General features: G+C 33.9%; 1 protein-coding gene and 2 long non-coding RNA genes across 3 annotated transcripts; 2 read left to right on the plus strand and 1 right to left on the minus strand.

Moving 5' to 3' along the window:
- Nucleotides 1–402: 402 nt before the first annotated feature.
- Nucleotides 403–2,025, minus strand: LOC142241896 (uncharacterized). The gene is made up of 3 exons (XR_012723860.1): nucleotides 1,466–2,025; nucleotides 974–1,400; nucleotides 403–909 (listed from the first exon to the last, which is right to left on the minus strand). It is a non-coding gene; the product is annotated as an uncharacterized LOC142241896 (long non-coding RNA).
- Nucleotides 1,999–2,946, plus strand: dUTPase (Deoxyuridine triphosphatase). The gene is made up of 2 exons (XM_075313732.1): nucleotides 1,999–2,141; nucleotides 2,209–2,946. Exon 2 carries the CDS (start codon nucleotides 2,247–2,249, stop codon nucleotides 2,709–2,711), a length of 465 nt encoding a protein of 154 aa, XP_075169847.1. The 5' UTR covers nucleotides 1,999–2,141; nucleotides 2,209–2,246; the 3' UTR covers nucleotides 2,712–2,946.
- Nucleotides 2,947–4,894: 1,948 nt separating this feature from the next.
- LOC142241895 (uncharacterized) lies at nucleotides 4,895–6,219 on the plus strand. The gene is made up of 3 exons (XR_012723859.1): nucleotides 4,895–5,223; nucleotides 5,289–5,652; nucleotides 5,717–6,219. It is a non-coding gene; the product is annotated as an uncharacterized LOC142241895 (long non-coding RNA).
- The last annotated feature ends 4,982 nt before the right edge of the window (nucleotides 6,220–11,201 follow it).

The raw sequence follows: 11,201 nt of genomic DNA on the forward strand, positions 1-11,201 counted from the left end.
TATGTTGAAAATTATATTTGCCTTCTAACTGAAAAGTTGTAACATTTGAAAAACGCCTCTACTGTGTTTATTGGGTACCCAATAAACACAAACGTTTGAAAAATACTAAAATGCAATAATTTTTCAAACATTTTTTCAAAGGATTAGGGTAATATTCAAGTTGAGAAATTGTTGAGAAAATCGCGTTCTCAACAAAAAACAGACATTACCCTCAACAGTAAAATTCAACACAATACCAATAATCTCTCAATTGTAATCCTCAAATTGAAATGCATTGCTACTCAATAATTTCTCAAACAGTTTTCAATGTGAGACAAATTAAAAACTAATATTGCTGCAAATATTTTCTAACCACAATTTGCATGAAAGTCAATCCCAGTTCTTCTGAAAGTCAACACTAAATTTCTAGTGATTTTGTACATTTTATTAATTTTTTTCGTTAAAAATATAATAATATTAAAAATAACATTAACAATATAAAAAAAAATAATAATATGTTATAATACCAATCAAAACATAATTATCTTATTAAAGGTATTAATAACTAAAACTATCAATACAACTTTAAATAACTTAAACATTTTTCATGTATAATTTCCCCCATAATGTTGGTGTCACATAACTATTAATTAATTAATTATTAATTAATATGCTGACAATTTCAAATAATTACTATCGAGGAACTTGCTGGCCTGCGTGTTAGAATAGATTCCATCAAGAGGAATTCACAATATATCAAACTGATGACGGAATGTAAATTGATGTAATGCACATTTTCATCCAGAAGTTCTTGATTTAGGAACTGTTGCACTTTGCAAGTTTTCTGGAATCTTTTCTTTGTTGTTTCCTTCATCATTTTTTCACCGGTCAACATCTTCCAAGAATATAATATCCAATGATTTTAGTTTTCTGCAAAACAATCGAGTTTTGTGATTTCCATTACGTTTTCATTTCACTTTTTATTTTGACTTACCAATTATAATTACCGTTTTGGATTAATTTCAGTTTTATGTCAATAAAAATAACTGACCACGTACTTCGTGGCACAAAATGTATTGAAACCCACAAAATTCCTCAAGAACGTTGGTGTCACAAAATTCTTGTAAAACTCATTAAAATTCGGGAAATTAGCAAGGAACTTGATGACTAGAGAGTTAGAATAAATTTCCAGCAATTTCAATTCACAAAATATCAAATTAAACCGATGATGCGATGTAAATTAAACTATAGGCGTGATGCGAATTATCACCCATTAGTTGATATGGAAAAGCATAAATACCAAGTTTAATTCAGTGTACTTTGATTTATGGAAACTTTCTCTTTTCGATAAGCCACCATCATTTTTCATTGGTCAACCTCTTAATGTTTCCAAGAATGCAGCATCCAAATATTTTAGTTTTCTGCAATGAGATTTAAATTTAGTGACTTCTCTAAAGTGTTGATTTAATTTTTCATATTGACTTACCAATTATTATAAACTATTTGAAGCAATTCCAGTTACTTGTCCAACATTTTTTCATCGGTCAGTTTTTTAATGTTTTAAAGAACGTAGAATCCATAATTTTAGTTTTCGACAAAGAGATATAATTTAGTGTCTTCCTTAAAGTTTCATATCATTTTTTTATTTTCACTTACGTATTATTAGAAACTATTTGGAGTAAATTCAGTTTTTTGTCTAAAATGTTTTTTATTTCTTTCAATTGACCACGAACTTCGTTGCACAAACAAGTATTGAAAACCACATGGTTTTTTCGTTGCATTTTAGGGTAGTGTTTTGTCAAAGTTTTCTCATATTATCTTCAACCCCTTTTGAAAGATTTCGTCAACATTTTGGCAAATTGGAAGTAATTCGCAAACAATTTGAAGATGTATTGAATATGAGCTGTTTCAAGTCAAGTTGAATTTATGTTGATAATTATAGTTACCCTCAAACTGAAAAGTTGTTGCATTTGAAAAACGCTCATCCTGTGTTTATTGGGTATGTTTATTTGGGTATTATCTTAAATACAATGTGGCAAGTCGTTTTTACAATTGTCGAATGTTTCGATTCGAAGCCGCCAAAAAATTCGCTTGGTTTTCCAGTAGTTGAACATAAATTCGTTCAGATCATTTCTCTCCTAGTTTAACACTATTTTTAATATGTACGAATTTTGTAATAATAATACAATATACATGCTTTGAATGTTAAATTATCGGTTTTCATTGCAGATGGAAGACGTGAAGCAACAGGAACTCTAGCGAAGCAAATGGATTTATATAGCAATGTTAAATTACGTTGGGCGAAACTAACAGAAAACGCCTTTGAACCAGTTCGCTCCACAGAAAAAGCCGCTGGTCTAGATCTACGGAGCGCGTACGACTTGGTTGTACCAGCTCGTGGTAAGATCTTGGTCAAAACTGATTTGCAAATTCAAGTCCCAAGTGGTTCCTATGGTCGTGTCGCTCCTAGATCAGGCTTAGCTCTCAAAAACTTCATCGATGTCGGTGCAGGAGTGGTGGATGAAGATTATAGAGGCAATCTTGGCGTTGTGCTTTTCAATCACTCTGATCAGAAATTTGAAGTGAAACGTGGAGATCGGATCGCCCAGTTAATTTGTGAACAAATATTTTATCCGGATTTGGAACAAGTTGATAAGCTAGGAGATACTAAACGTGGAGAAGGCGGTTTCGGTTCGACTGGAATTAAGGAACTGAAAAATGGCACCAACTAGTCGGTTGCTGCCGAGTTATAACTATGAGGGGCCCATAAACTGCAGTTGCTCCACATTTTATAATGTCCATCTAGTTATCGATAAATAAGGTAATATTCAAGTTGAGAAAATCGCGTTCTCAACAAAAAAACAGACATTACCCCCAACAGTAAAATTCAAACACATTAGCAATCATTTCTTAAGTGTCAACAACAACAAATATGAACAAAACTTTAAACATTATTTGCATAAATAATTGAGTTTCCTTCCTGTTGGTATCATAAAACTGCCTTAAAATTAACTAATGCGCGGGCGATTTGAAATTAGGACGTGCTGGGGGCTAATCACGGCATTCAATATCGAATTCATAATCGTATCGAGAAAATTGCCGGTACGATTAAAAGTTTGGATCACAGCAATCTATCGAAATTTGATGCAATTTCTCTAGCATTGCCAACAGCAAAAAAACGAAGCAGAACAAGATGAAATGACAAAATTAAGTTAGCGGCACAAAATAGAATGTAGAAAAACACATATGTTTTTGAAGATTTCAAAGTAAAAAGTAAATTGTGGTGCATTATAACTTATCTCTTTTTACATTCCTCCGAATTCCTTCCTAATTGGAGGATGAGATGAATATAAAATAAATCGGCGACAAATAAGGAATAAACGTGCACATTGTTATTGATGTAAGTACATGGGTTTGAAATGGTGTGCACTATTAGAAAGTCACCTTATTGCAGCTCAATGGACGATTTCGGCTGATGAAAGAGGCGTTCAAATGGAATATATCCCCCATGTTCCGGTTTACGAATTCGCAAAATTTTCCACAACCTCTATTTTCGGAACCACAAAGATATATAATATGAAATTTATACACACTGTTCTTATGGATAAGGGATTTATTTGGAAGAAGATGGAATTGTTCAGATGTTATAGACAATCTAATATTTTGCGTTTTCCGAATTCGTAAACCAGAACAGTGGGGATAATTTTTGGTGGCATGTCAATTCTACCGCTTTACAATTGTCTGCCGTCTTAAAACTTTTGTCCAGTGGAAGCCTTCATCATTCACTATCCTTACAAGGTGGTCCAGAAGCGTTATGTTGTTACGGAATGGTACGGTAATTGGTTGATCACAATCTCTTGGATATCGATGTAGCATGTGCACTTTTTATTTCTTTGTCAAGCTAGGATGCTCGCTCCCGAACTCGACTATGACCAATTTTTGTTTAACTTTTATTGGAGTTAAATTAGTCCTAAATATTCGAAATATGTTCATATGTAAATTTAGTACAAATTACCAACAATTCGAACTAAAACTAATATATTTACTATTCCTATATGGCGAAAACAATGTAAATAACAAGTAACAAATGTTTTACGATTGCAATTTACCAATCGAAAAAATTGTCGATCAAAAAACTCGATATCGACCCCCGTGATCCGAAAAATTTTGATTTCGATCAAAAGTTCTCGATATCGAATGCCGTGATTAGCCCCCTGGACTGCGTGTTAGAATAGATTTCCAGCAGTAGGAATTAAAAAAATATCAATTTTAAACTGATAATAGGATGTAAATTAAACTGACGATGTGATGCACAATTTCATCCAGAAGTTATTGATATGGAAAAATATAAAGTTTTTAACAATTGGTTGCACTTTGATTAGTTTCTGGAATCTTTTTCATGTCTATAAGCCATTCATAAATATAAATATATAAATAAAAATAGAAAATTTTTACCCTATTTTATTATTTTCGTTATATCTCAAAAAGTCTTCGATTACATCCAGGATTTTTTATACATAGTTTGAAAGCCTCTGGCCTTTCGATTGGTGTACAACATTTATTTATAGGTTCACTTTTAGCAAATTTATTGGGCTTTTATTCCGAGTAGATAAAAAATGATTATTACTGAAATAATTTTTTATGTTGTAAGTATTAACCCAAGGGGGGAAAGTGGCCGGTGTTTCAGACTTTTCCTATGGACAGAGTCCAAAGTGTGCTAACGCAGGCCCCAGGGGGGGAAGTTACCGGCCTTCGGCAGGGGGGGCAGTTGGGAATATTTCAGTAATAATATTTTTTTTGTTCCTACTCAGACTAAAAGCTCAACAACTTTGCTAAAAGTGGAATGACACGAATTCCATTTCACATGAACACATTATTCAATAGTTTGGCAACACTGTTGTGCTTTAGTGCCCAATAAACACAGGATGAGCGTTTTTCAAATGCAACACCTCTTCAGTTTGAGGGTAAATATCATTTTCAACATAAATTCAACTTGACTTGAAAAAGCTCATCTTCAATTCATCTTCAAATTGTTTGCGAATTACAACCAATTTGGCAAAATGTTGACGAAAACTTTGAAAATGTGTTGAAGATAATTGGAGAAAACTTTGACAAAACACTACCCTGAAATGCAACGAAAAAACCACATGGTTTTCAATACTACTTTGGACAACAAAGTTCGTGGAAGAAATACAAAAATGTGGAAATTTTTTAATAATCAATTGAAATTGCTTATAATAATTGGTAAGTAAAACTAAAACACGAAATGAAAACTTTAAGGAAGTCACTAAACTCAAATATCTTTGCAGACAACTAAAATATTTGGATGCTGATTTTTGGACACATTAAGAGGCTGGCCGATGAAAAATGGTAGTGGCTTATCGAGAAGAGAAAGTTTCCATAAATCAAAGTGCAACCAAAAAAACTTGGTATTTATGCTTTTCCATATCAACAACTACTGGATGATAATTCGCATCACATCGATAGTTTAATTTATATCGCATCATCGGTTTAATTTGTTATTTTGTGAATTGAAATTGCTGGAAATTTATTCCAATTATCTGGCCATCAAGTTCCTGAAAATTGCCAGTATTTTAATAACAACAATTTTGTAATACCAACGTTCTTGAGGAAATCACGAAGTACCTGGTCAGTTGGAAGAAATACAAATTGGTAAGTCAAAATAAAAAGTGAAATGAAAACATAATGGAAATCACAAAACTCGATTGTTTTGCAGAAAACTAAAATCATTGAATGGTATATTCTTGGAAGATGTTGGCCGATGAAAAACCGATGAAGGAAACAACAAAGAAAAGTTTTCAGAAAACTTACAAAGTGCAACCAATTAAAACAAAGTGCAACAATTCCTATATCAAGAACTTCTGGATGAAAATGTGCATTACATCAATTTACATCCCGTCATCAGTTTGATATTTTGTGATTTCCTCTTGCTGGAATCTATTCTAACACACAAGCCAGCAAGTTCCTCGATAGTAATTATTTCAAATTGCCAGCATATTAATGACACCAACATTATGGAGGAAATGGAATTATACATGTAAAAATGTTTAAGATATTTAAAGTTGTATTCATAGTTTTATTTATTAATACGTTTAATAAGATAATTACATTTTGATTGGTATAATATTATTATTTTCATATATTATTAATGTTATTTTTAAGATTATTATATTTGTTAACGAAAAAATAATAAAATAAAACAAAATCCCTAGAAATTTAGTATTGACTTTCAGTTAGAACTAGGATTGACTTTCATACAAATTGTGGTTTGAAAGTATTCGCAACAATGCTAGTTTTTTATTTTTCTCACATTGAAAACTGTTTGAGAAATTATTGAGTAGCGATGCATTTCAATTTGAGGATTACAATTGAGAAATTATTGCTATTGTGTTGAATTTTACTGTTGAGGGTAATGTCTGTTTTTTGTTGAGAACGCGATTTTCTCAACAATTTCTCAACTTGAATATTACCCTAATCCTTTGAAAAAATGTTTGAAAAATTATTGAATTTTAGTATTTTTCAAACGTTTGTGTTTATTGGGTGGTGTTTTTCTTAGCGCTATTAAAAATTTGAATAATTTTTGTGTTTTTAGCATGTAAAGAAAAGTTAAATTTGTAAATCATTCAGATATGTGAAGTTTGCTGAAAAGTTCAATGTTGGTTAAACCTCTTTGTAATTAATCTGTATTGTATTTATTCTCATTGGATTATTTGTCTGTTAAATAGTTTGTGTTAGCATAGACCAAGAAAATATAGAGACATACCTTGATAATTCACCATGGTTTTGTTTATTTGCAGTCATAGACCAAGGAAGGTATAGACATCTCAAGTGAATTCACAGCGCTGTAGTTTGTCTGCACACCGTAGATGGCTCTTTTTCGTCTGCAATTGAGTGATTCTTTAATTTGGCTTTAATTTGTTTTCTTTCCTTTGTTCTCTCGTTGAAACACCAAATATTGTGAAAGTTTATAAAATACTATTCATCTAAACCTTTTTTGTAATGCAAATTTACTAATTTATACGGTTATTCTCGTTTTCCAAAAAGAAATTGAGTCACTTGACTGCGCAATTGAGTGGAGTGAATGATGGCAAAATACTATCACAGTTGGCGATTGTCGCAGTGTCACTTACGAGTCTGTGGTAGCGATGAGGATGAAATGGAACATTGAAATGCTGGCAGGGAAGAGACTTAATATGACTGCCTAAAAGAGGGTAGTTTTTGTTTCTCGTTTTTTCCCGGAGACGACGGCTGAGGACATTGATTGTTATATTAGGTCTAGGGTCGATAGTATATCGGGTTTTAGGAATATTAGGTTGAAGTCTCAGTTCTCTGAGAATAAAGGGTGATTTGTTAAGAGCTTGATAACTTTTTTTTTTTAAAAACGCATAAAATTTGCAAAATCTCATCGGTTCTTTATTTGAAACGTTAGATTGGTCCATGACATTTACTTTTTGAAGATAATTTCATTTAAATTTTGACCGCGGCTGCGTCTTAGGTGGTCCATTCGGAAAGTCCAATTTTGGGCAACTTTTTCGAGCATTTCGGCCGGAATAGCCCGAATTTCTTCGGAAATGTTGTCTTCCAAAGCTGGAATAGTTGCTGGCTTATTTCTGTAGACTTTAGACTTGACGTAGCCCCACAAAAAATAGTCTAAAGGCGTCAAATCGCATGATCTTGGTGGCCAACTTACCGGTCCATTTCTTGAGATGAATTGTTCTCCGAAGTTTTCCCTCAAAATGGCCATAGAATCGCGAGCTGTGTGGCATGTAGCGCCATCTTGTTGAAACCACATGTCAACCAAGTTCAGTTCTTCCATTTTTGGCAACAAAAAGTTTGTTAGCATCGAACGATAGCGATCGCCATTCACCGTAACGTTGCGTCCAACAGCATCTTTGAAAAAATACGGTCCAATGATTCCACCAGCGTACAAACCATACCAAACAGTGCATTTTTCGGGATGCATGGGCAGTTCTTGAACGGCTTCTGGTTGCTCTTCACTCCAAATGCGGCAATTTTGCTTATTTACGTAGCCATTCAACCAGAAATGAGCCTCATCGCTGAACAAAATTTGTCGATAAAAAAGCGGATTTTCTGCCAACTTTTCTAGGGCCCATTCACTGAAAATTCGACGTTGTAAGTCTAGTAAGTCTATTCAGTAAGTCGTTAGTAAGTCTATTCATGATGAAATGTCAAAGCATACTGAGCATCTTTCTCTTTGACACCATGTCTGAAATCCCACGTGATCTGTCAAATACTAATGCATGAAAATCCTAACCTCAAAAGAATCACCCTTTAGATCTTCATTTAAGATTATTATCGATGCTGATCTCTTCGATACGCTGTGTAATCGTGATTTTTGGCTTCCTAGGGCATTCGTTAAGGAGTTTGCTGTTCGGTCTGATAACTTAGCTAGATTACCTAGCTCTTTTTCTATTGTTTATCAGAATGTCAGAGGGTTGAATACGAAATTATCGAGGCTGTATGGTGATAGTTTTGATTTTGAGTTGAATTGATGTCTAGGATTAGGACAAATGTTCCTTTTAGGGCATCTAGGAATTACCAGTTTCTTTACATTGATTTTCAACGTTCGAATTAGGCTTCTGTGGAGCCTATTCGTAGGATGTGCATTATTTTTAATTCAATCTATCATCTAGTTGACACTAATCTTAGTATTGATATGATGAAGTCTAGAATTTTAGCATATTTGGATAACTAATACATTAGTTTTATTGAATAACCTAATATTTGATCTTGTGTTTTAATATATCCGGCTGATGAGTCCTTCTCTGTAGATGGTCAATTCCATCTGCCTCCACCCCGCCATGGTCCGGATCATGGTGTGTACGCTGTCCCTACGACATGGTGACGAGGCCCTCACAGTCGGAAGGGGCGGGAAAGTGGCCGATGGGACCGTTCGTTAAAAACAAAAAGAAAATACCTTATTTACTTCGATTTTTTTTGAACTTGTGCTGTTTAGTATATCTCATGTATAATTAAATTCTTACTCAAGGTGTACCGTAAATGTTTATTAACTCAATTTGTCGGGTATGAAATCTGAGGGCCGTTTACATTGAGTGTTAATAAACAATTATGAAACCCCACAATTTTAAAAAATTGGAATTATTTTTTCGCAATCCCGAAAAATCCCGTCCCAAAATCCCTAGATGACAGCCCTAATTGTGATGCAATAACGCGGGTTGGTGTCATGGTCACCACAGTTTGTAGAATTCTACAAAAATCAGTGTTGTCAAAAGTAGGGGAAATTCATGTAGGAGTTTTTTCTAATATTTAGCGTCTTGTCGGGACGTTGGGGCACAATGTAGGGACTTTTTCACTCAACACAATTTTTAATAATTTTTATATTTTGGTGGCTCTAGAGGAGGAAATTAGAAGCCGGGAAGGCTTGACCTTTAACAATGTGTGGTAACCACGGTTACCACTCGTGCCAAAAAATCTACCAAAATTTGAAGAAAATATTACAACAAATCTACCAAAGATATATTTCTGTAGAAAATTTTATCAAAAATTTATTCCTGTAGAAAATTTTGTCAAAAATTTATTTCTATAAAGATATGAAATTTAGTCAAATTGGCAACACTGCTAAACATGGTAGCAGAGAGAATAAAAATACAGGAGGACGAAACTGTGAAGCGAAACTACGTCAGTAGGTGGCAGTCATGAGAAAATTTCTCTAAAATCATGCACTTTTTGTCGGCGCTTCTCTCAAATATCAATTAGCCTTACGAAACGTAAGGAAAATAGGACTTAGAACCTACTTTGTAATAACAAATGTTCTTTTATATAAATCTTTTCATTCTATTAAATTTTTTGGCAGACAATTTGAAATTATAACTGCCGATGCCTTTATAAACAATTTATCAAAACAGCGCTCAGACCGCAACGTCGGTAATACCAAAGCTGCAGGCATGGTGCGACATTTTTACGGTTGACATTTGTTGTTTTTGTAGAAGAGAAATTTTCGTCCTCTTGTGTTTTTATTCTCTCTGATGTTGGCAGAGGTGCATACCGGCCTTTAAGGCCGAAAATTTCGCTAGAGGTGTATACCGGCCTTAATGCGCCTTGCAGACTATGTGTGTAAATATAACCGTAATGATAGGCGGTAGGCGAAACATTTCAATTTCAACATTTCAATATTAAACATTGAAGTTGAATAAAAACATGTAATGTCTTCTTATTTGTTGACTTATTTGAAGATAAAAGATTGTCCATGTGGACAGGCAACAACAACGTGTAGTAAAATTTGATAATCGATGGCAACACTATGCCATTTTCCGCCAAGAAATTAGAATAGGTTTTAATTTGGCGACACGCCGCTAGCCGTCACGGTATTCCGTCGCGGATTTTGGTTTTCCCGTAATGCTTAGTACTAAGTTCGTGTAGTAAAATTTGATAATCGATGGCAACACTATGCCATTTTCCGCCAAGAAATTAGAATAGGTTTTAATTTGGCGACACGCCGCTAGCCGTCACGGTATTCCGTCGCGGATTTTGGTTTTCCCGTAATGCTTAGTACCATAGACCAATTAAATATAAGACATCTCAATTGAATTCACAGCGCTGTAGTTTGTCTGCACACCGTAGAGGGCTCTTTTTCGTCTGCAATTGAGTGATTTTTTAATTTGGCTTTAATTTGTCTTCTTTCCCTTGTTCTCTTGTTGAAACACCAAATATTGTAAAAGCTTATAAAATTCTATCCGTCCACACCTTTTTTGTAATGTAAATTGACTGATTTGTAGGGTTATTCTCTTTTTCCAAAAAGTAATTGAGTCACTTGACTGCGCAATTGAGTGGAATGACTGCGCACTCTAACATAGACCAATTAAATATAAGACATCTCAATTGAATTCACAGCGCTGTAGTTTGTCTGCACACCGTAGAGGGCTCTTTTTCGTCTGCAATTGAGTGATTTTTTAATTTGGCTTTAATTTGTCTTCTTTCCCTTGTTCTCTTGTTGAAACACCAAATATTGTAAAAGCTTATAAAATTCTATCCGTCCACACCTTTTTTGTAATGTAAATTGACTGATTTGTAGGGTTATTCTCTTTTTCCAAAAAGTAATTGAGTCACTTGACTGCGCAATTGAGTGGAATGACTGCGCACTCTAAATAAACAAAACCATTGTGAATTCACATGAGATGTCTATACCTTCCGTGGTCTATGGTTTGTACGGTTATTCTCTT

This window comes from Haematobia irritans, chromosome 5 (assembly GCF_050003625.1).
Source record: "Haematobia irritans isolate KBUSLIRL chromosome 5, ASM5000362v1, whole genome shotgun sequence".
NCBI lineage: Eukaryota > Metazoa > Arthropoda > Insecta > Diptera > Muscidae > Haematobia > Haematobia irritans.

Bases quoted from the DNA above. Each gene is read 5' to 3' on its own strand.
- dUTPase (XM_075313732.1), top strand. From the start codon at position 2,247: ATGGATTTATATAGCAATGTTAAATTACGTTGGGCGAAACTAACAGAA.